The sequence below is a fragment of the Leuciscus leuciscus genome, assembly GCF_965113295.1.
Source record: "Leuciscus leuciscus genome assembly, chromosome: 9".
NCBI classification, from domain to species: domain Eukaryota; kingdom Metazoa; phylum Chordata; class Actinopteri; order Cypriniformes; family Leuciscidae; genus Leuciscus; species Leuciscus leuciscus.
The window spans coordinates 11,689,939-11,716,385 of NC_138733.1; the positions used below are offsets into that span (position 1 = coordinate 11,689,939).

Below are 26,447 nucleotides of genomic sequence, written 5' to 3' on the forward strand. Positions count from 1 at the left end.
TTTTGAGTGATTATAATTGTTGCTGCACCTAACTTAATTTCAGAGAGAATCCCACCAGCAAAAATAATACAAAAGTTTTTATGGTAAAGATGACATGATACATAATTTTTCATACAATATGATTGGTTCTTCATATATATATAAATCAGCAAACCCTTCTGTTACTACTGTAGGTAAAAGGAAATCTGGATTATTACTTAAAATCATGAGTTTATAAATGTAGTTATCTGTCTGGTTTCATTTCCCCTTTTGTTATATTCGGACATGATTCAGACACACACTGACTTTGGCCAAAGGACATTTGGGTTTCAAAAGCATATAAATATTAATCCTGCAAGGAAAAGAAATGTTAGTTATGATTAATTTAAAAAAAAGAAAATCAATCACACTGTACATTAAATAATTGATCAAGTCGACACTGAAAATGACACAATAACAGCCGTGATCATGTGAAAAAGCCTTGATGCTGCTTATATCAGCCAAAGGTTAAAAAACAACTACAGTGAAACACTAGTGTATTGTTGCTCTTCAGTGAAACTGAAGGTTAATAAAGAGCTACAGGTAAATATTAATCTTTGTGATCAATCTCAATGTCATTCAGGTCTAGTGTGTAAATGTTCAGGAACTGACCTGTGCATTCACTCAATCTCTCAACAGTTAACCAAATGTTTGCAATGTTAATTGATTAATTGAATTTGTCTTTACATTCTGGTCTTTATATGTGCTTCATTTCCTCCTGATCATCAGAAGAGAAACAACAGAGCTTCAGATCTGAAAATAAAAGCATATTCTTCCTCATAATTCAAGCAGTCACAATAGTAAGTTTCAATTCAATAAATAAACATTCTTTTCTTTTCTAAACACTCTGGTCCTTCAGATCATCTTCTGCATGAATTTAACTCAGAATTTAATGCTGAAATTAGTGATTTTTTAACTTTTTTTTTTTTAACTTCAGGCATCATTGAAGTGTGCCGTCGTCCTCTGCCTGCTTCATCTGTGTGTTCAAAGTATTCAGGGAGATGTGAACCCTGCCGTCCTTGCTAAAATGATACAGTATTTTGATGACAAGTAAGTCTGTTTATACAGTAGTCAAATAAAAATTCCAGTGTCCAGCCAAAGACAAAGCCTGATGTTCAGTATGCAATAGCAATTTTTGTCCCACAGTCTCAGTGCACACTAGAAGGATCTGATATCCAGACTGTGTTCAGCTGGGAGGATGCAGAAAATGTGAGAAATATTCTCTCATTATCTAATCTTATCAATGGAATCAACACATCAAGTGCTATATCAAATTAAAGACATTTACATTACATTTACATTTAGTCATTTAGCAGATGCCTTTGTCCAAAGCGACTTACAAATTAGGAGTAAATTCAGCGAGTCATCATAAAGAGGCAAAAGCAACAACAACGCAAGAAGTGCTCAAAATACGAAGTTCAGGTATTATTCAGAGTAGCATAAGCCTGATAAGTGATGTTTCAAAGGGAAAGAAAACTTTTTATTTTTTTTTTTTATTTTTTTTTTTTCTTCTATAAGGTTAAGTGCTCACGGAAGAGATTGGTCTTCAGCTGTCTTTTGAATGTTGTCAGGGATTCTGCATTCCGGATGAGGGTGGGGAGAGCATTCCACCAGCATGGAACTGTGAATGAGAATGTTCTGGAAAGTGATTTTGTGGCTTTCTGTGATGGAACCACGAGACGTCGCTCGTTGACCGATCGTAGGTGTCTGGTAGGGATGTAGACTCGTAGGAGTGAGTGAAAGTAGGAGGGAGCTGAGCCTGTGATAGTTCTGTAAGCAAGCGTCAGTGCCTTGAACTTGATGCGAGCAGCGAGAGGTAGCCAGTGCAGAGAGATGAACAGAGGAGTGACGTGGGCCCTCTTGGGCTCGTTGAAGACAAGACGAGCTGCAGCATTCTGGATCATCTGTAGGGGTTTGGTTGCACATGCTGGAAGTGCAACCAATGGAAGTGCACATACTGGAAGTGCAACCAAACTCAAAGACTAGGCTAATAGCTTGCCACCGCAACATCCAATAGGAAAATTCAACTGCAGTAGCCACCGTTCAACCTTAAGAGGGCAGCACTCAGACGTTTTTACACCATATATTGTAAAATTAAAACACTTTATACCCAAATGTCAAAAAAGTTACTCGAATCAATGAACAGCACTAATAAAGCCTCATTCTTACAGATCATTAAATAAAAAAAGTTGGTTTAGGGTTTAGTTACCCTTTAAAGAGGTCAGTTCTGTTTTATTAAAGTGTGTGGTTAAACTATGGACTATTTTCTGGAAAGATCAGTGTGAGTGGAAACGTACTCGGTTACTAACGTAACCTCGGTTCTCTCTAGAAGAGGTCTCTCGTACTGCGTAAGTATCTTACGCTAGGGGAAAATCCCTTTTCCGCGAGATATTGAAGCCAAAAAATTATCCTTAATTTTGTATTAATGTAAAATGCGTTGCGGCAGCATACAGACATAGGCAAGACGGCTCGTGTGCCTATTGGCTGTTCTGCGGCAACTGCAGCAGCCTATCGAGCGAGGCCTAGCGTGACGTCAGACCCAATGAGGGTGCTTCGCGCCCACTGTGTCACGTCCCGCCGAAACGGGCGTGGCTTAGGCCTATAAATACAGTTCGCAGGCAGCTGATATCTGGTTTTTCATCGCCGAAGCTAACCAGAGCGTGTGCATGCACGGCAAGATACGCAGTACTCGTTCCCTCTTCTAGAGAGAACCGAGGTTACGTTAGTAACCAAGTACGTTCTCTTACGAGAGGTCTCTCGTACTGCGTAGGTATCTTACGCTAGGGCAGGGGTTCCCAAACTTTTCCATGACAAGGCCCCCCAAATACCACTAGGCTCTGGCCAAGGCCCCCCTTTTGCAGGATGTGTTATTGAACCCATCAACAATACTATGGCAAATGTAGAAATAAATAAATAAAACATCTAGGTGAACATCAGATTATGTGATGGTGTTTGATACCAGCCAATCAGAAAGATTATAGAGATGAACCTATTACAATTTTCAAGGCCAATTCCGATTTGTCATTGAGTTTGACCTGCCAATACAGATTTTAGCCGATTCTGATTTAATTTTTTCTAACCACTTTACAGCACAAACAAATATTTATTTTCTATATATATATTTTTTATAAAACACCAGTTTTATCCAAACTGATTAATAAAAACAAGTTTAAATGGGTACATTTTCTATAAATATTTTTGAGTCTTCATTTTCTTGAAGCCTACTGAAGTTCTTGTTAAAACACACTATACATGCAAATTATGTGCATTTTTGGTACTTTTTGTGTGAAATCATATTTATTTTGTCCATCAAAAGTGTTCTTTCACTTTAATTGAGCGTGAGCAGCGCAGCGCAGCAAAAATAGACTCGGCGCCGAAACCCTCCGCTTCACTACTGCTCACAGCACGCGACGCTCCTGCTTGACGCTCACGCGCTGCTCCTGCTCGCGGTGTGAATGCACTCACTGAACATGCACGGCGGAAAAAAAAAAAAATCGCGCTACTCACGCGCCGCTCGCGGTCTGAAACGGCCGTAATTCACAAGGTTTCCTACATGTGCGTTCTGTGTGCACGTGTGATGCTGATGTTGCGCGATGTTAATCATGCGGCGCCCGAGTGCATTTGAATCGGCATTATGTCAGACTGAAAATCACGTGAAAATCGGCCAATTCTGGTCACCAGCCGATCAATCAGTTAATCTCTAAAAGATTAGCATTAAAAGTATAATGTTCAGATAGGCTATGCAACAAATTATTAAAATGTTATTTTATAACAATACTCATATTAACACATTTTTTTTCCAACTTGCTGCGGCCCCCCTGGCGCCCCCTGGCGGCCCCCTAGGGGGCCGCGGCCCCCAGTTTGAAAACCCCTGCGCTAGGGGACCCAATGTAAAACGCCGTGCGTGCTGGGATCTGACACCAAAGACCCAAGGGCGAAAGCCCGGGGTTCATATAGTGCATAATCACCAGGGGAATTCACAGGGAGTCCGGGAAGAGGGAGGGGCGGAGTCGCGCTCTTCCACATATAGCAGCGTCCCTTAGACGCAAATTACATCATACAGACAGGGCGGAGTACGGCCTGAGCTGATGGAAAATTGTGGGTCTTATTTATTTGCCCATAAGCATTTTGCGGTCGACCAGCGAGCAGTGCTCATCAAGCAGTGCTCAGCAGACACAGTATTCTGAACCGATAGCATCAGAACAGACAGTACTGGTATATTTAGACCGACAACAGCCTGGCCTGTAAGGCGGGAACCTCTAGGTTATAAAACCTTATAAATGTAGACGGGGAGGCCCAGCCTGCCGCCATACATATATCTTGCAAGGCAATCCCACTTGACCAGGCCCACGACGAAGCCATGCTTCTCGTGGAGTGCGCTCTGACACCCAACGGGCACTGCATACCCTTGGAAGTGTACGCCAGTGCAATGGCGTCAACTATCCATCTGGATAGGCTCTGTTTCGACGCGGCTAGTCCCTTGGAATGTCCGCTGACCGAAACGAAGAGTTGCTCCGTCTGTCTGAAGACAGATGAGCGAGACACATAAGCTCTTAATGCCCTGACTGGACAAAGGAAGCTCGCGTCTCCTTCCTCGTCAGAGACCGGTAGGGCTGACAGGGAAATGACCTGCGCCCTAAACGGTGTGTTGAGGGATTTTGGAACATAACCGTGCTTAGGTTTGAGTATAACTCTTGAGTCATTAGGCCCAAACTCCATGCACGTCGCGCTTACTGAGAGCACGTGTAAGTCCCCTATGCGCTTCACCGAAGCGAGAGCCAGAAGGGCCCAAACAAGGCCCAAACATGAAGGGACCACAGCTCTGGGCGCGGATGCCAAATCGAGCCCTTGGCCTGACAGAGGAGGTCCCTCCTCACTGGCACTGGCCATGGGGCAGTGCTCGCTAGCTGCATCAGAACTGGGAACCAGGGTTGGTTTTTCCAGAACGGCGCTATGAGTAGCACTGAGCATCCTTCTTCCCTGATCCGCTCTATCACCTGAGGCAGGAGAGAGACGGGAGGAAAGGCATAGAGCGGGCGGCGGGGCCATACATGAGCCAGCGCGTCCCTGCTCTTGGAGAAAAATTCCAGACAGTGAGCGTTTTCTTGAGACGCGAAAAGGTCTACTTCCGCTCTGCCGAATTTCATCCACAGCAGCTGGACTGTCTGTGGGTGTAGAGACCACTCGCCTGTCGGAACATTGTTCGTGGGGGTTGCGCTGAGCCCACACCAGGAGGCGTTCTGTCAGCCTGTGCAGGTTTCGGGACCTGAGGCCGCCCTGGCGATTTATGTAGGACACCACTGACATGTTGTCCGAACGGACCAGGACGTGGTGTCCTCGTATTTGGGGACAAAAACGTGTCAGCGCGTTGTCTACTGCCAGCATTTCGAGGCAGTTTATGTGCAGAAGCGTCTCCCGTTCTGACCATTGGCCGAAGAACGGTCTGCCCTCGAGCAGCACTCCCCATCCCGAGGTGGATGCGTCCGTAGACACCACCTTCACACTCGAGGAAGTCCCCAGGCTTACACCTGATTGGTACCAGTCGTTTGCTTTCCAAGGTTTCAGAGCTGCGATGCATTTCTGATTGACCTTGAGACGAAGCAGACCGGAAGCCCACGCTCGGCGCGGCACTCGCGCTTTCAGCCAGAACTGTAGCGGGCGCATGCGAAGCAAGCCCAGCTGAAGAACTGATGATGCTGAGGCCATGAGACCTAGCATCCTCTGAAATTTCTTGAGCGGGAGAGATGCACCGTAGCGGAAAGAGCTCGCTGCGCGCTGAATGTCTAGCACGCGCTGTGGTGACAGTCGCGCTATCATAGACAGCGAGTTCAGTTCTGTGCCCTGAAAAGATATTATCTGTCTGGGGGACAGAGAACTCTTTGCCCAATTGACTCTGAAACCCAGATTCTCGAGGTGATCGAGTAAAATGGTCCTGTGCTCTATGAGCATCGAGTGAGATTGAGCTAGAATCAGCCAATCGTCCAAGTAGTTCAATACTCGCATGCCCTGAAGCCTGAGGGGTGCGAGCGCTGCGTCCATGCACATCGTAAATGTACGGGGTGCTAGGGACAAGCCGAACGGTAGGACTGTGTACTGATATGCCTGGCCCTCGAAGGCGAATCTCAAATATCGCCTGTGACGTGACACTATCTGTATTTGAAAATACGCGTCTTTCAGATCTATTGACACAAACCAATCTCCTCGGCGAATCTGCTGGAGGATTTTTCTGGTTGTGAGCATTCTGAACTGTCGCTTTGCAAGCACTCTGTTCAGTTGCCTTAGATCTAGTATGGGTCTGAGACCCCCGTCTTTTTTCGGTACCAGGAAGTATCTGCTGTATAGCCCTCCTTCGCTCTGAGCTAGAGATAACGGCTCTATGGCCCCTTTGCTCAATAGTTTCAAAATTTCGGCTCGAAGTAGGTGTGCTACTTCTGTTTTTACCATGGTCTCGACGCGCGTCGCATAGCGACGAGGGCGCTGGTGAAACTGTAGCGAATAGCCTCTTTTTATAATGTCTAGCACCCACTTCGAAACCCCAGGTAGCCTCGCCCATGCATCTGCATGAATGGCTAGGGGTTGAATGCGAAGCGCGCTCTGGTCGCTCAGCGACAGAGGGGCTTCGGTGTGCTGTAACACAAGCTTATGACATTCGAGGCAGAGGGCGCGCTGATAACAGCGGGCAGATTGCCCGCGCTCGGCTCCTCTGCGGTGGTTAACCGAGAGGGGGAGGGCTGGGCGAGTCCCGTAGGACTTGTCATGTCTGTGTGTGGATGTGGGCGCGGGATAGCGGGCACATTTACCACACCGAGAGCATTGTCCGCCTGAGCAGAGCGAATGCACGTTGGTTTCGTTTTTACAGAAACCTCGAGACATGCAGGACGTAGTGATTGTGGGCACTGGGCAGTGGGCACATCTGCTACGTTTAATGCGCAATCAAACTGGGTCGATTTTATGTGCGCAAGCCCTGTGTGACGGGCTGTGCTTGTGTGTAGGAATGGGCACTGGGCAGTGGGCATTTTGTCTACACTCATAACACCATCGGCCGTGGCCGGGACACCAGAAAATACACTCTTTATGGGATTTATCTGGGTAGCCGTAAAAACGGCATTTGTGTGCAGGCAAGCGGGCAGTGGAACCGGCTTGTTGACTGCAAAATACACTGGAACAGTCACATTTCTTGGAACTGAACGAGCGATGAGTTTTGGTGGAAGTCCGGCCGCAGCGGGGCTTGGACACCGTCGTTTCCCTAGGCGTGCTAGGACGACTTCGGGGCCTCGGGCTTTACCGCAATCCTGGGCCGCGGCCCACGCGGGGCGGGGCGGTGGCCAGATGAGCGAGAGCGCGGTCTCGCGCTTCGGGCCTGTCGGCGCTGCGAAGTGGCGGCGGTGGGCGGAGTCTGAGGCTGTGAGCTCTGAGCAGACGGTTTCGCACGGCCTGCTGCAGAACTGGAGCGCTTCGGCAGGAAGTGCTTCATAGCCTGTGACGCTTTCTGTACCTCGGCGAATCTTTCCGCGAAATCTTTGATGGAAGTTCCGAAGAGGCCAGCGGGAGAAAGCGGAGCGTCGAGGAACGCGGCGCGCTCAGACTCAGACATCTCAGAGAGCGTTAGCCATAGGTGTCTCTCAGTCACAGTGAGAGAGGCCATGCTCCGTCCTATGGCCTGTGCAGCAGACTTAGTAGCGCGGAGAGCGAGGTCCGTAGCACTTCTCAAGTCTGGCACGCAAATTGCATCTGGTCCATTCTTGTCCAGCTTTCGGGGGAGATCGGCCTGGAAAATTTGCAGTGTGGCCATAGTATGCAGCGCTGATGCAGCCTGCCCAGCGGCGGAGAAAGCGCAACCGAGCAGGGTTGACGTCATGCGGCAAGCTTTTGAAGGCAGAGCCAGCTTAGCGCCGTCCAGCGGAGGGCGGGCAAAGGTGGGCTGCTATCGCTTCTTCGACCGGCGGCAGCGAATGGTAACCTCTGTTTTTAGCATCGTCAACAGCGGAGAATGCTAGCGAAACAGAAGAGCGCATTCTAGCTGAGAAGGGGGCGTTCCAAGACTTAGCGACTTCTTCGTGTAACTCAGGAAGAAAGGGCGCTGGTCTGGACGCAGGCGAAGCGCGGTTGTGAGCAGGCTGTTCAGGCGTAGACCACTCGAGGCCGAGGCTCGCCACGGCCTGTGCGAGTATGCGCATCAGCTCTGACTCGATGCTAGCTCTTTTGACTGACGATGCGCGGACAGAGGGCGCGAGATCCACAGAGCTCGCCCAATCCTCACTGCCCGATGCCAGGAGAGAGCAGGAATCATCCTCCCCCAATGCGGCTTTTTCATCAGCGTCATCAACGGAAGCGGCAGCAGACGGTGAAGCACCCTCATTGGGTCTGACGTCACGCTAGGCCTCGCTCGATAGGCTGCTGCAGTTGCCGCAGAACAGCCAATAGGCACACGAGCCGTCTTGCCTATGTCTGTATGCTGCCGCAACGCGTTTTACAATAATACAAAATTAAGGATAATTTTTTGCCTTCAATATGGGATTGAGGGATAAAGGGATTTTCCCCTAGCGTAAGATACTTACGCAGTACGAGAGACCTCTCGTAAGAGAACTTACCGCTAGCCAGAAATCAGCCATTTTCAATTACTTTTCATCAGTTTCTCCCTTTTTAGCATAATCAATCATCTAAAAAAGAAAACACAAATGTCCAAAAAATGGAGAGCCAAAATAGAAACAAAGTCATTCAAAAACAATAATCGATTAAAATGGATTTAAACATTTTAATTGTTGAAACCGCAAAATTATTTAAAGGGATAGTTCACACAAAAATGAAAAGTCTGTCTTATTTAGTCACCCTCAAGAATTGTTTTTCTTCTGCTGAACACAAAAAGTTATTTTGAAGAATGCCAGTAACCAAACAGTTGATGGGCCCCATTGATATTCATAGTGTATATATATATATATATATATATATATAATATTTTTTTTTTTTTTTTTTTTTAAATGGGGCTTTCATCAACTGATTGTTTGGTTGCTGTTATGTTATTGGATTTTAATATGAAATCTTCTGCTAAATCCCTCAAATTGGAACCTCTTCTAAATAATGTACATGTCTCAAAGGTAACTGACAATGTCTCAAAGGTAACTGACAAAATTGAAATATCTATGGATGATCTTTTAGTTGCACGACTCCAGAAAGACCACACCAGAGAACTTCATAAAGCTAAGAAAACTGAGAAGAGGAAGAAGAAGGACCCAACTCCCACGGAACGAGCTGACCTATCAAAGCAAACAAATTATGAGGATTCTCAGGCAGATGGAGAGATTGCATCAAAGATTACTTAGTATTGTTAGGGGAGTTATGTTAGAGAATCAGTTTAAATGTCCTAATTGTGAAATATCCTGTTTACAGGAGAGGCTCGAATCACTTGATACAAACTTGCCCTGTGATGACTTTTTATAGTTTAAATGTCATTGCTTGCAAAAGAAGCTTGCAGCGCTAGAAGCCTGTTGCAAGCTTGCTTTGCAACCACAGTGTTTGTGGTTTCCTTTGATCTCTCTGGATAGGCTCAGTGGAACAACAGGTGTTAAGGCCATGCCTGCTTAGTTGACGTTTTAACATGATTTTAGACTCCTCAACGAAAAGCAAGTGGTGCGTGCATCTACTTCCGTATTTATACCCGCACTGCGGGGCGCAGTGTGAGATGCAGATCTCATACGCCAATGTGCATTGGCTCGTTCTAAAGATACTCAAAGACAATTGGCTCCCTAGCGATATCCCATTCAGTCAACGTCGACTACGTCCTCTGTTCCCTCCTTCAGGGAACGGTGGGTTGCATACGCAACCAAGATGATCATAATTCATTGTTTTAATCAATTGGCAGCCATAAAACATAGTGATAATCTGCATTCTCATGTACTGTATGTAGGTGCGCTGAACACTCTAACCGGAAACTCCCGATATGTACTAACTAGTAGTGATGTAGTACTCGAGTCCGGTCTCGAGACCGATTTCTGCTTTCTCGGACTCGACTCGGACTTGTTCCTTCAAAGACTCGGTCTTGACTCAGACTCGACCCTTCAAAGACTCGGTCTTGACTCGGACTCGGCATAGGCGGTCTCGTCCCCAATCACTAGTCCACTAGAATACACACTAGAAAATTTTAATTTGCTCTGCATGTCCTAACTATGATTAAAAAAGTCAATAAGGTCCCATAAGGTCAAATGGGACAGTGAAGGCCCATGAAGGCCCTTGGATCTTCGGGAGTGACTGGCTCTGAAGTCCGTCCAGGAATTCCCTCAGCCAAAAATGCTGCTGCACTGCTTGACACTGCTATTTAGTTATTTAATATGTCAAATGTAAAGTCGGGTAGCCTACACCCATGATATGCTCAAGCCTTACTTGATTGAATTAGCCTATGTTTTTATGTTTAATTTTCAGCTGCTGCCATGTTCTTTTAATACCTGCAGGATTGCACCTACATGAAAATTAAAATTAGGTTGAATAACATTGTTCTTCAGTTTCACCTCTGATATTATAACAGTTGGGTAAGTTACTTGTATTACTAACTACAAATGACATCTTCAGCAGTGTAATTAGATTCATGTAATAATTACTATCTTTAGAAAGAATTGGTCTACTTATTAGGCCTACTAAATCCCATATCAACCTCAACCACTTGAACAATGCAAGGAAGGACAAGAAACTGCACTTTTAATGCTGCATGAATTATTCTTGAATTGACCAAAGTGTTTGGAGGGAGGTTACATAAAAAAATATACCTTTTAAAAAATGTATGTTAAATATACAGAATTGTTCTATAGTCTAATGCAATTACATCAGATTTTACTTTAAATTACAGAAGAATTAAGAGTAATCCCTTTAATTAAATTACAGTATTTAGATGACTTGATAATTACACCCATCACTGTAGTTATTAAAATGTAAACGTAGCATTGACTCGAGCAACTATTTTCTCCCTAGCTAACTCTCTGTCCTTCGCTGCTGCAGCCGATACTTAAAAAATAATAATAATATGTGTTCGTACTCTCCATATGCTTGCAGAAGCTCATCCAGTTCTGCTGGTGAGAAATACGCAGACCTCTTTTTGTCTGGCGGCGCTGTTGTCATGGTGACTCATAATATCTGCGCTCCATTGATAATGGCTTTTTATAGTTGTGGTGCACGCGCTTAACTCGGTTCAATCAACTCTGAGTTGACTGACTAACTCATTTCAGCTGTTCTGTAACCGAAAACTCAGAGTTTCCCATCGAAGGGTAAGTCAACTCAGAGTTCAAGTTTTAACTCAGAGTTGGTTGAACCTCCTTATTGAAACGGGCCCCAGGTGTGCTGAGCTCCCAACCCAAAGGGGAAATGGGAAAGATGCTGGAATTTACTCACGGCTGGCCAATTCCTTCCAGGAATTCACTTTACACTGAAACTTCAGGAAACTTCAGGGCTGCGTTCTCTGCATCTCTGTCTTGATACAAATGTTATGTTTGCTTGTATAGCATGTGAATGTGTGTATTACCCAGTTTTAAAAGCAATTTGTTCCAGAAACATTTTTTGTTATGCTGGTTAAAAAGTCTCTTCACATCCTGATAGCAATCACAAAGTTAAGCAGTCTAAATGTATTTATATGTATATTGTCTGTGGAAGGCGCAGGACCATACATTTTTGTCCAATCATAGGCGTAATTTGCGGGTGGGACATGCTACCACGTTTTTTTGATATTTTCAAAGTAACTGCTGCTGTTATCAGTGGTGCGGATACTGTGTTCTCTTGTGACTGTCTTCTTTCCAGTGAAATCCCAAACAAAATGCACACAAACGTGTCCCTGTTCTTGATATACAATCATTGATGAACATCTTTGATTTTAATGAGGAAAAAAAAAGAAAAAAAAACTATAGGAGGACGGATTAGAACCCGGAACCTCGGACAGAACAGAAGTTCTACCACCAGACCATTATAGGAAATACAAACCCTGATTGCGGATCTATGTATTTATTCACTAACATGAAGAATATCAGGACTAACACATTAAACAAGAGTTCTGCGTCGATTTCTGGACATCATAATGTTATTTTTTGCTACATTTGTTATTGCACACACACACTTTTGCTACAATTGTTATAAAACACACACACACTCCTGAGTTTTGCCTATATTCATATTCATATTTAGAGCTCAATAAAACAGGAAGTCATGACTCATCACTTAAGTTTTCCTGATCACTAAGATGGCCATAATAACACACCATATGAATGTCAATATACTTCAGTTAGACTTTTACTCATTAGAATTTGTAGGGGTGCCAATAGTTGTGAAATTCATATATTTTAGAAACAATATTTGTTTTATGATAAGAATTTACTTTAATTAAAACGTAAAATTTTTGAGAATTTTTTAAATGAAAGACTCAAAGGAGAAATCGCAAAAACAAATTGTCACTGTCCGTTTTGCTCATATTTACCAAAGGTGCCAATATTTGTGACTGTGGAGCCCACTGTGTCATTAAAGACAAAAGTCTCTAACAATGTTGCCAGAAGCTCGTCCAGAAGTTCCAAAAGTTTTTGTGGAAAATATGGAATTTTGGAAAATGAATGAAACTGTAACGGTCACCAGCTGGAGTGCTCTTGAGAGCCACCAGAGGGCACTCCACATCAGACTATTGTCATTCCCTCACAAACTACATCTACCATAATCCTCTGCCTGGACTCATCAGCACTCATTGTATCCACCTATATGTCATTATCTTGTTTATTCCCCATATAAGCCTGGTTTTCACATTCATTCCCAGCACAGTCTTGTTTAGTGTAGTGGTGGGCAGATCGAGGCTTCGTGAAGCAATGAAACAGTTGAACCAAATGGTCCATATTGTTTCGAGGCTTCGAATCAATCCGACACCCGTCTCAACGGTGACACCTAGTGGTCACTTGCAGGTGTTGATCTGAAACAACCTTGACGAGCCATTAAAAAATTTGTTGTTTTTTTATTATTGTATTTTTCTAATATGTGAAGCTTGTAACCTATAGGCTCCTCACTGTGCATAATGTTATTTTGGTCCTGCAAAATGAATATTAATAAAAGAAATCAAGCCACAATGTCTCACTTTTTTAGAGATTTTTATTAAAAAATATTAATTTCTCTGCTGTGGAAGGACTTAGCCTACTTCTTTTTTTTACAGATAATTTCTCCAGCCTTTGAAAAAATCCTCTCACAAGGGACACTTGTTGCTGGCATGCAAAGATATTTTTTAGCTAGGACATACAAATGAGGAAAGATTACTGCTCTCTCTTTCCAGTAAGTTAGTGGATCATGAGTTCTGGGCAAATACGCAAATTTCAAATTCTCCTCAAATGGCGCATCATGGATGATGTATTGTTGCAGTAGGCTAGCTGCCGATCACAATACACACATCTCACTTTATTTGGGGTTTCTAAACGGAAATGCTCCCACACCACAGATGTACAGCATCTCTTCTGGGGAGCCTCCATTTGTGACCCTGGACCACAAAACCAGTCTTATGTTTTTTTTTAGTTTTTTTTTTTTAGATTTATACATCATCTGAAAGCTGAATGCACAATCTTTCCATTGATGTATGGTTTGTTAGGATAGGACAATATTTGGCCGAGATACAACTATTTGAAAATCTGGAATCTGAGGGTACAGAAAAATCGAAATATTGAGAAAATCGCCTTTAAAGTTGTCCATTTCTATTGGCGATAGTGCTGTATCCATTCACAAAAATAAATGTTTTATATATTTAAGGTGGGAAATTTACAAAATATCTTCATGGAAGATGATCTTTACTTAATATCCTAATGATTTTTGGCATAAAAGAAAAATCTATAATTTTGACCCATACAATGTTTTGTTGGCTATTGCCACAAATATACCCGTGCAACATAAGACTGGTTTTGTGATCCAGGGTCACATTTTATCTATCTATCCAAATCTGTCTATCTATCTATATGAATCTATCTATGTATCTAGATATATATCTATAATCTATCTATGTATCTAGATATAATCTATTTATGTATTTATATATGTATCTATAATCTATCTATCTATATATGTATCTATCTATTAATCTAGCTTGCTATATATATTTATACATACATCTATGTATCTATTAATGTGTCACTATATGTATACTCTGTCTGTCTCTAGCCTATCAGTCAATGTGTTGTGTAAATTTAAATGTAAGCCTAAATAGCCTATAACTAATCAAATCACACTATATCACCAAAAATCCGCCATCTCAAAATCAAACTCCTCTCACAAAAACCCACGAGGTCAATATGCGTTGATTTCACTTTTATACAGATGTGCGATTGTGTGGTCTGTTCCCGACCGTGTCAATCACCGCTGATTCGGTGGACCACACCTGATGAAACACTTAGTGAAACACTTCAAAAGACTTCTGCAAAAGAGAGGGTTTCCATTGATCTTGTGATGATGAAGAGGGTCGGTCCAGGGTCCAGGACTATAAATGGCATCTATATCGCATGTTTGTATATTCACCACTTGAATACTGTGAAAATACAGTGACCCAACTGCAAAAGCCAAAAAGGTTACAGTAAAAAAACTCTAAATGAAAAGCATGTTACAGTAAAGTACACTCAGAAGAGTTGTGCAACTGCAAAGTCAAGGTCAGTGAGAGATTTTATTCTACTTCAGCATCATGTCTTCATGTTGGGTCCGGCCGGAGGAGTTTCTTCATATCTCAGACAATGTCATCTCTGCAGGCAAAGGGGAAAACCCTAAAGCAGATCCAGCCTTGAAAACATTCTCCACACCTGCTCTTCCTCGTCCTCATCCTCTTCCTGCTTGTTCACCTCCTCTTACTCATCCTCTTCCTTCTCTCCCTCTTATATGTTTTGTTTCCATCCATTGTTGGTATCAACATTCAGTGCAACATTTTGAGTAAATGTTGGGACTCTGAACTGACTTCTATTATGTACAGTTGATTTGGTCTCATCTTTAGAAATAAGTGTGAACAATTTTGAGTCATTGGGTCTCTGGGTTGGAATGACAGCTGACAGATGGGAACGTGATGACTTTTTGTTACAACGAACAGAACAGATATAGGCTATACACAAGAAGGTACATGGACTGTATTTCATGTCCCAAAATGCCTCCATCACGGAAAAAATGGGGAAAATGAGAGCGAGGAGAGACTGTAGATGCCTTACATTTCCTCTGATGCAGAGATACTGTTGTGTGCCGAAAATCTCCTGGCAGTTTGTTTGCCTGACTTTTTTGGAATGATGGAGGCATTTTGGGAGGGAAACAAATAAGACATTCACACACAACCCTGCTTGAAAATATGTGTTAATGCCCAGACAGGGCTATTTTTCAGAAACATTGCACTGATTACACTTTAATTTCACCAAGCTGATTGCTCACTAAAAAATCCCTACAGTCATCATGTTTTCAGGCCATTTCAAGTTTTGATTTTGACATGACATTAAGCGTTAATATCTAAATGGCTTAGGTGTTTACTTACTTTTTAGTTAGTCTTCTGTCACGTGAAGTAGACAAGAGACGTAGCTTCAAATGCAGAGTGATTTATTCGGATGCCAAACTGGAAAGGTACAAACTCCAACCCTAGGCATAAATGAGAGGCTGCAAACTGGAACACGTAACAATACAACGAATCGGCACCAGACAGCAAACACAAGGAGATTAAATAGACTAACAAAGAAAAGAGGTAACAAGGCAGGCAGGTGGGGGAAATAAACCAATAACGAGATAACAAGATGGGCGGGGTTGACAATTAGACGAGAGCACATGGCACAAGAAACAACAAGACACTCATGTGCTCACACAGGACCAGACTGAACATAAACACATGACAAACCGGGCGTGTCACAGCCCTGTCACAAACCCATAAGAAAATCCAGACCGAGGTGACAGAACTGTGACATCTTCCCATTAAAACCATCATTTTATTCATTCAGCCCGATTCGCAAACTTGCACGAAAACGAAAGGCAGGATTTATCGCACAAACCAATCATATAACCGATCCAATCATAGCGAGATGGCTATCATAGCTCTCATATGACTTTCCCCCATTTATTCTCAATTATACCCCCATCAAACTCACTGCACACTTAAAGGAGTAGTTCACTTCAAAATTCAAATTTGATAATTTACTGACCACCATGTCATACATTCATTTTTCTCCATATAGTGGACTTCAATGGTTTGAAGGTCCAAATAGCAGTTTTAATGCAGCTTCAAATGGCTTTACACTATCCCAGCCGAGGAATAAGAGTCTTATCTAGCCAAACCATCTGTCATTTTCTAAAATTAAAACAACAATTTATATACTTTTTAACCACAAATGCTCATCTTACATGTCCACACATAAGGCGGTAACCTGACGTAGGCGGAAAATGCAGGATAGAGTGAAAAACTCATATTCTCCTCCAACTTCAAAATTGTTCAATTGTTTACCTTTAATTTTTTTTTTTTTTTTTTTTATTGTGCTTGTTTGACTTAGTCTTTGCACGTTTGCTTTGTCTGTACTTCCGCCTATGTCATGCATGACCTTTCAATTTGATTACGCAATGTGTGGCGCATAACAGCTAGTGCAAGACGAGCATTTGTGGTTATAAAGTATCGAAATGTTTATTTCTTTACAAAATGACCAATCGTTTGGCTAAAACCCTTATTCCTAATCTGGGGTCGTGTAGAGCCCTTTGAGGCTACATTGAAACTGCAATTTAGAAACTGTATGTATATATATATATATATATATATATGCTAGAGGTCAGAGGAGAATGGGCTGACTGATTCAAGCTGATAGAAGAGCAACTTTGACTGAAATAACCACTCGTTACAACCGATGTATGCAGCAAAGCATTTGTGAAGCCACAACACGCACAACCTTGAGGCGGATGGGCTACAACAGCAGAAGACCCCACCGGGTACCACTCATCTCCACTACAAATAGGAAAAAGAGGCTACAATTTGCACAAGCTCACCAAAATTGGACAGTTGAAGACTGGAAAAATGTTGCCTGGTCTGATGAGTCTCGATTTCTGTTGAGACATTCAGATGGTAGAGTCAGAATTTGGCGTAAACAGAATGAGAACATGGATCCATCATGCCTTGTTACCACTGTGCAGGCTGGTGGTGGTGGTGTAATGGTGTGGGGAATGTTTTCTTGGCACACTTTAGGCCCCTTAGTGCCAATTGGGCATCGTTTAAATGCCACGGCCTACCTGAGCATTGTTTCTGACCATGTCCATCCCTTTATGACCACCATGTACCCATCCTCTGATGGCTACTTCCAGCTGGATAATGCACCATGTCACAAAGCTCGAATCATTTCAAATTGGTTTCTTGAACATGACAATGAGTTCACTGTACTAAAATGCCCCCCACAGTCACCAGATCTCAACCCAATAGAGCATCTTTGGGATGTGGTGGAACGGGAGCTTCGTGCCCTGGATGTGCATCCCACAAATCTCCATCAACTGCAAGATGCTATCCTATCAATATGGGCCAACATTTTTAAAGAATGCTTTCAGCACCTTGTTGAATCAATGCCACGTAGAATTAAGGCAGTTTTGAAGGCGAAAGGGGGTCAAACACAGTATAAGTATGGTGTTCCTAATAATCCTTTAGGTGAGTGTATATATATATATTTTATGAAGCAAAGCACTATAGGCTCTCCATACTGTGAGTGAGATCAGTTTGGATTTTGACTATAGGCTAATGTTGAGTGACATTTAAACAGTCATGCAAATTTGGTCTTTGACCAAAGGTTTTGCTCCAATGGAAAAATACATCATTATCTTCTTGTCAAAGGCAAAATGTTACACTCATTTTGCATCTACATCATTTTGTTTTAACATTTGATAATGTCTTCACATCATGTTTTACTTTAACTCAATAGTAAATTGCCAGACACAATAATAGTAATAATATTTTATTTTGCTTTAGGCAACTTGTTATGGAAATTAATATTAAAATAAATATTAATGACTAAAACTGGTGGTTCTTAACTGGTTAAGCTTCAAAACTTGAAATTTACATTGAATATCACATATCAAACAGACATTGAAAGAACCTCCCCTGTTAAAGATTACCAGTAGTTTATCTTTTAATTTTTTGCATAAGGTTTGATTAAAGAGCAGAATAAATATGATGCATTGGCTTCTCCTGGTCATCATTCTCAGAACAGATCCAACACGACATCTCTGAAGAACTCAAGCATCTTTGATCTTCTCAATTCTTGACAGACATCATGGTAAGTAATGTCATTACATGCAGATCCAGATCTCCTATGAATGTCGCTCTCTTTGTAGGAAGAGATTTAGGCTATACATACTTTTTGGTGTCTTCAAAGTACATTTTCAAGTAAATTTTATTCATTTTACTCTGTCAAATTTTCTGAAGGAACACCTATAAAATACTATAATTTAATGGTATAATATGCTGTAATCATTTAATTTAATATGTATCTTTTTTTAAATTCCAGAGTATGTTTGCTTTAAGTATTTTTAACATTACTAATTTGTAGAGCATACTGATAATGTGCAAAAATATCTGAACATATGTTAATAACATATACAAAAATGTAGATACAAATATTTTTATTCAGTGTCTGAATTGCAAATAACAGTTCCATAAAAGATAAAACAGGAAGGAAAGTATGAAGCACACAAAATCTTCCAATCTTCTATGCACAATTCTTTAACCATTAGTACTGTAAAGTTATGATTATTGTATGCTGTACAGCAAGTATAAACTCAGTTTCCCTAAAAAAAATACACTTCATTCAAACAACGAGTCCTCAATCTGTAGATTTAGAGTGCATGCACAGCTATTACTTGCATATATATTGTATCAGTTGATAAGATGACAATACTCAAAGTAAATATTATTTTGGAATTTACTTTACATTTTAAAGTAGAAAGACATATATTGTGATTTATTTTTATTTTCCATTTTGTTTAAAAATAAATACATAAAAGTAACAAGAAAACCCTGTACGGTCTTATTTAAAGCCTCCACCTAAACAATATCGAGTTTTCATAAAATAATAAATAAAATAATGATTTTACACTTAAAAATTACTTAAAAACAACAAATAAAAGAAAAACAGCTACAATGCAGCAATTAAGAAATTTTATAATAATTAAGAACTTTATTTTTAACAGGTTGGAAAAGTCTTTTTATAATTTGGTACCTCTAAATCTTATTCAGAATGAATCTCTTCAAGTAAGAAATTTAGGGGGATGAAAATCTGTATCTTCAATATTCCCTTCACTATAGCCTAAATGAAAAACAGGTGAAATATATGACTCTGATTGGGTTTCAATCCTATTAAAACATTTCTGAAGAACCAAACTTTCATGGAGAGCAAACTATACTTGGCCAGTGAGAAGACAGTCTGTAGTAACAAAAATAGTAACTGAAATGTTATCTTTGTGTAAAACATACTCCAATAATGTTTGTTTTGATTAAAATCTAAATTAACAGTTTTCATTAAAGTCAAAAGTAGTATTTAATATTGCTGAATCCACCTAAATACATTAATTGAATGTAATAATTTATTACAAAATATAGATTTTTGTGAGTCAAATACAATGTAATCTTTTATTTTAAATATTTGGCATGTTTGTGTGCTGCTGTGCGTCCCTGTGTAATAAGCAGAGTGTCCGCGCGTTGGACCCGCCTATAGGCGCACATTACTAACTTGCTGTTTAAATAATAAAAAAAGATTGGGCCATTGACTTTAGACCAGGTTTGAGTTGGTCAATGGTGCAGTCTATTTCAGTTCCCTCAAAATAGCAACGCGCCAATGTGCCAGAACACACCTCGTTTTCAGACCAGCACGCCCATGTGCGCACAAATGGGTGCAAAAGCATTTGCTATTTAAACAACGTGGCGCAGGACGTGAAAATGATAACTGCGTCAGGCTGAAACTAGCAAAAAACACTCGCGTCGTGCCTGCCGCTTGTATGATAGGGCCAATTGTAAAAAATACTTTTAGAATTTAGAAGTATCTATAAAGAAAGATTAATATTTTCAGCTAATTTGAAAGCTAAATTAATTGAAAATGCCTTTGACACCTGCAGAACAGATGTTCAGATTTTAACAAAAACTACAGATTTTAATCTCTCTCAAATAATTAAGACTCTCAGTAAAAAACTGATATTCTCCTCTGCTCCATATTGTCCATATCCATCATGTTACTGCATGTTAGTTCTGTTTTGGAGACAGCAGGTTAGGGTTAGGGCAGTTAGAATGACAGTCCATGACAGTGTTTTCTTTAAAAGCATAACACTGATTCTCACTCACAGCAGAAGAGAGGAACATGAGCCACAATCTGCTTAAATTTAGCCTGAAGTTCATTTCCAGTGTCAAACTTCCAGTTGACAGGACAAAAGTGACAGAGAGGAGAGTGGGAAATGGACACGACTCATATCAGACTTTAGTCATTATGCTAATGCACAGAGGAGAATTGACTGTTGATTATTTTATATTTTTGCTCTTTTTAGGTTTCCTCTGTGTGTTTGAGGATCCTTCTCGGGATTATTTTGCTTTCCTGTATTCAATGTATGATGAGTGAAGATGAGGACCGTGAAACCCTTTCCAGGATTCAGAAATTTTTTCATTTCAAGTACGTTTTCATGTTGCTGTATAAAATGAACGGGTAACACTGTACAATAAGGTTGTATTTGTTGACATTAGTATACGCATTATTGAACTAATAATGACAATGTGATCTCACTATCATAATAACTAAAATGTGTTCCTATAGCACAAACACATTTTGTATGATTGCAGACACATAAAACTATATCAACACAATGACCCACAATTAGTTTGACACATGTTATAGTCCCAGCATGCATGTTTGATTTCTCAATTACTTTGTAAATGGTGATCATTCTTTTCTTTTTTTTAACCAGTTATTTTAGCGGCGGCCAGTATGCAGTAGCCATCAATGTCCCAAAGGAGCAGTGCCAAAGCGGATTTAAACCCCAAATACACAACTTTCTGATAGGTGACAAATCAGAAAAAGTTAAACCTCACACAGGACTGAACAAGGAAGTCTACATAGGCACTCAACTCATCGCTGCAGGGGTTCATAAAGAAAAAGAAAAAGAAAAAGAAAAAGAAAAAGAAAAAGAAAAAGAAAAAGAAAAAGAAAAACATTCAGAGTATTTACTGATGTATCCTCCAAATAATTCTCCTTTGACAGACTTGATGAACAAAAGAAAGGATGGATGTGTGGTTTTCTACACCTTTCTCTCTCCCTGTATAGACAGATGTCTTAAGAACGATATTATACCAGGTCTTGATGAATTAAAAAAATACCAGGGAATTAAAGCCTTCATTTTCACACATATCTACAGAAAAGACAAAACAGATAAAAATCTCAGAACTGAACTACAGAAGATTGCTGATCGTGTGCAGCTTTACTACTGTGATCAAAACGGTTGTATTCTTTGTGGGCAACCAGGTTCAACAGTGATAGATGAATGTCTAAGTGACCCTAAGAAACCAATCTAATCTTTCAATCAACAGCCTGACTATATAAGCAGCCGCATACCTCTCTCTAGCATCAGCTTTTCCAGCATCCCTCCACCTCCCCAAACTCCACCTTCATCTTAGGTACCTTGCCCTTCGTAATCATATCCTACATTTAGCCACTGGGCTATATCAGAGCTTGAGTTGAAGCTGCTTCATCGAGCCCCTCATCAGTGGACAGCAAGCCAAATAAGTTTAACCTAATATCTTAAAGATTTTATGGGCAAACAAACTCGTTAAACTAAATTAAACTATACTTGCTCACTTGTGTTGAGTTTCTTGTTTGACAGCGATGCTTTAAATTAACTGATGAGCTAGTTCTCTGCTGAGACTTTTCATATGCCTTTTCATATAACCTTTCATATGCTTACATTTTCTTTAAAAAAATTAAATAAAAACAATTCTTACAAATATGTAACTTTCTTGCAGGGGACAGTAAATGTTCACCTTTTATTTGATTAAAGAAATTACTGTTTTATGAGTGACTCCAATCATGAATAGGAGCTTATATCTAATTAAAAATTTTGAAAGACCTGATAAAGGAAAAATAGCAGTAAATTAAAGCTTTTTTTTTTTTTTCAGAAACATCTGGCATTATGACCAGAAGGGTTTACTGCTGTATGAACCACAATGTTTGTTTAAAAAAAAAGTGGGGGTATTAAAATGCTCATTTGTTTATGCTTGGGTGACAATATTTTGAATGGTTTCATTGCTTTGGAAAATATATACATGTACGTTTCTATACACCATACTTTCTGTCCTATTCTTTATTGCTTTTCTACTTTAATTTTTGCCTATAGAAGACTCAAAGCTCCTAGGGTCAAGGCTCTCCCTTTTTTGTGGGTTAAAAAAGAATATAGAATATAAGAAAAATCTTTAAATCAAATGGGGCCATTTTTTATATTTTATCTGAGATGTATGAGAAGACAACCCTCATAGGTTGTTTTTAAAAGGGATTGTTTTCTCAAAAATCTAAATTCTGTCATTATTTACTCTGTTTTTTTCTAAAGCTGTTGGAGCTTTCTGTGTCTAAGCACAAAAGGAGACCTTGCTTCGCGTCGTGCCTAACAACGCCCTTCAGCCGTGACTTATTCACGATACAGCACAGCCTCTCATACCTTATATATATATGTGAATCACCTGTATATACACTCACCTAAAGGATTATTAGGAACACCATACTACTACTGTGTTTGACCCCCTTTCGCCCTCAGAACGGCCTTAATTCTACGTGGCATTGATTCAACAAGGTGCTGAAAGCATTCTTTAGAAATGTTGGCCCATATTGATAGGATAGCATCTTGCAGTTGATGGAGATTTGTGGGATGCACATCCAGGGCACGAAGCTCCCGTTCCACCACATCCCAAAGATGCTCTATTGGGTTGAGATCTGGTGACTGTGGGGGGCATTTTAGTACAGTGAACTCATTGCCATGTTCAAGAAACAAATTTGAAATGATTCGAGCTTTGTGACATGGTGCATTATCCTGCTGGAAGTAGCCATCAGAGGATGGGTACATGGTGGTCATAAAGGGATGGACATGGTCAGAAACAATGCTCAGGTAGGCCGTGGCATTTAAACGATGCCCAATTGGCACTAAGGGGCCTAAAGTGTGCCAAGAAAACATCCCCCACACCATTACACCACCACCACCAGCCTGCACAGTGGTAACAAGGCATGATGGATCCATGTTCTCATTCTGTTTACGCCAAATTCTGACTCTACCATCTGAATGTCTCAACAGAAATCGAGACTCATCAGACCAGGCAACATTTTTCCAGTCTTCAACTGTCCAATTTTGGTGAGCTCGTGCAAATTGTAGCCTCTTTTTCCTATTTGTAGTGGAGATTAGTGGTACCCGGTGGGGTCTTCTGCTGTTGTAGCCCATCCGCCTCAAGGTTATGCGTGTTGTGGCTTCACAAATGCTTTGCTGCATACCTCGGTTGTAACGAGTGGTTATTTCAGTCAAAGTTGCTCTTCTATCAGCTTGAATCAGTCGGCCCATTCTCCTCTGACCTCTAGCATCAACAAGGCATTTTTGCCCACAGGACTGCCGCATACTGGATGTTTTTCCCTTTTCACACCATTCTTTGTAAACCCTAGAAATGGTTGTGCGTGAAAATCCCAGTAACTGAGCAGATTGTGACATACTCAGACCGGCCCGTCTGGCACCAACAACCATGCCACGCTCAAAATTGCTTAAATCACCTTTCTTTCCCATTCTGACATTCAGTTTGGAGTTCAGGAGATTGTCTTGACCAGGACCACACCCCTAAATGCATTGAAGCAACTGCCATGTGATTGGTTGATTAGATAATTGCATTAATGAGAAATTGAACAGGTGTTCCTAATAATCCTTTAGGTGAGTGTATATTTGGCTTTTCAAAACCAAGCAAGTTTATTTCAACCTAACCTCTAAAAACTTGCAGGGTTAAATGTTTCATTGGTTTATTTGTTGTCTCACTGCCTTGCTACTTTTATAATTAAGAAATGTATAAATAATAATAACAACAAAAAACATCAAAGGAATGTTATATTATAATTTATGTATATTATAAGTTATTGAAATCCAGCCAAAGTTACCGGTTCTCGTGGATACAACGGATATAGGCCTGACGCACCACGTGCCAACGCCCAGGAGGATGCAACACTTATAGTAGAGTGAGCTCGCAATCTGAGCGGGCAAGGCACATCTTGCGCTTGATAAGCCAAGGCGATGGCATCCACTATCCAGTGAGTCAACCTCTGCTTGAAGACAGCCTTTCCCTTCTGCTGGCCTCTGAAAGAGACAAAGAGGTCTGAGAGGTCCACCCTCGCACAGGTACTTCAGTGCTTTAGCCTGGCGGAGGCGGCTTCTCCACAAACCTGGTAAGCCTTGCCGGTTAGACCAGAAGAGAGCTTATTCCTGAAGAGGTGACTTGTTTTGTTTTTTTAAACACTGCTCGCAGATAAGAGCAGAACGGTCCGTGTACGTTTTGATAGTTTGTTTTCCAATTTGAAATTAAATAAGCAGAAACGAGAAAACAGCCCCTTTATTCGTTTTTTCGTTTTTTCAAAAAAACAAAAAAAACGAGATTTCGGCTTGATTTTTCGTTTTTTAGTTCACAGGCAAAAAACGAATAAATGACTTCAAAATTCGTTATCCACATGTGGGCGGCCTGACACGCCCCCTTCCGCCGATTGGTCAAGCAAATCTGAGCATGTGACGTCATCAGTTGTCGCTCATGTCAGGTCTGTTCAACAAAATAATAGTCCTCTACTATGGCTACAGATTCTTAAACTGTACAGGGCAGGTCCTATTGGGCTTTCTTCTGTGCAACTTTACACGTTTCACAGAAATCTTTACATCAGAAATATTAATTATTAGTCTGCCACCAGCCTGTTTTATTTAGCTGTGCGGAGTTAAATCTGTGTGGTGAAGCTGCGCTTGACAGCGCCGAGCGGGAGACGCTCACTGACCAATGTTCAGTCAGCAGTCAGAACTTTGCTTTTAGACGCTCCTTTTTGCCACGGGATGGTGATTGCAAATACTGTAATGCCAATCGGCTGAGGGTGGGTACCGATGATGGTGAAATACATTTTTACTGAAACTGTAATCATAGCCGCGACCCGCGAGAATGAGACAGATGATTGACAGGACGATAGCGGAGGCAATTAAAGGGATAGTTCACTTTGAAATTACATTTTGGTATGTTTTAGCTTACCTCAAGGGCATCCAAGATGTAGGTGTCTTTTTTTCCGCAGTAGTTTCAATTTTGATATTTTTAAGTCAAACCGTTCTTGTCTGTCAGTCATATAATGCAGGTCTATGGTCACCACCTCAAAGAGTTGTTTTTGTGTTTGAAAAGATCTGGCAGAAGGACACCTGGAGGAAGGATATGGAAAAAGATCTCCTAAAGATTCATGCAGAAGTGCCTCTTTATCGGTGTGACATCACTGATAATGTGATGCAGTGTCAGAAAACACTGGGAAGGTGATTCCTTTCTGTCTGCCTGAAAAGAAATCACTACTTTTCTATTTCCGGAAAATGCTTTTGTCAATGATGAAACGTGCGTGGCATGTTAATGAATGATTTGAATATCATATCGTTCATTAAACAGTTTTTGCCCAGCAAACATTGATTGGACTATGAAATCAGAATTCTTACATAGTTTTTTTTTTTTGCATGTTTTTTTTTTTTTTCACGTTTTGTGTCTAATAAAATGTGACTGCGCTTGTGTCCTTTGTCTATTGCCAATTTATTATGTAGACTTTGCAAACATTAAAATCTGCTCATTAGTCTAGTTATCTAGTTTATTTGCTATTGAGTGTGTTCACTAAAAAACAAAACAAAAAAACATTGGTGTAGGATTTACTTTGAAACAATTTTCACAATTAATTACAAAGAAATGGCAAGTAACACACTAAATTAGTCCTAAACGTGAAATTTTGAAGTAATTGTAAACTAAGACAAAAATATTTTCTTGTAAACTGTTTTATTTACTACAAAACTGCATCTTCAAAGATTTGGTGCCACTAATTTGCAGTGCAACACAGATGCAAATTGCCTGTTTATTAAATCTTAGAGTCAGGAAATGGTCACTAGATGGCAATGAAAGATCAGTGCATAATTCATCGGCCCTTACTTAAATGGCATTATCAGATGACCAAGAAAAAGCAACAAATACAGATATTGACTCATATAGAGAAGTAATCTTATCAATGGAATCAACACATTAAGTGCTATATCAAATCAAATTAAAGGCTAATCTAATAGCTAAAGGTGTGTGTGTGTGTGTGTGTGTGTGTGTGTGTGTGTGTGTGTGTGTGTGTGTGTGTGTGTGTGTGTGTGTGTGTGTGTGTGTGTGTGTGTGTGTGTGTGTGTGTGTGTGTGTGTGTGTGTGTGTGTGT

At 40.9% G+C, this 26,447-nt stretch overlaps 2 protein-coding genes across 2 annotated transcripts in view; both read left to right on the forward strand.

Annotated features, from left to right (window-relative positions):
• Positions 1–26,447, forward strand: part of epha4l (eph receptor A4, like) — a 132,060-nt gene that overhangs the window by 40,525 nt on the left and 65,088 nt on the right. The gene's annotated exons all lie outside the window — the stretch shown is intronic.
• On the forward strand, positions 464–25,629 carry LOC309505785 (uncharacterized protein; the record flags this gene model as incomplete). The annotated part of the gene is made up of 6 exons (XM_082179243.1): positions 464–485; positions 748–818; positions 956–1,068; positions 1,107–1,279; positions 20,521–20,578; positions 25,384–25,629. The coding sequence occupies 6 exons, from the start codon at positions 464–466 to the stop codon at positions 25,532–25,534; spliced, it is 588 nt and encodes a 195-aa protein (XP_082035369.1). The 3' UTR covers positions 25,535–25,629.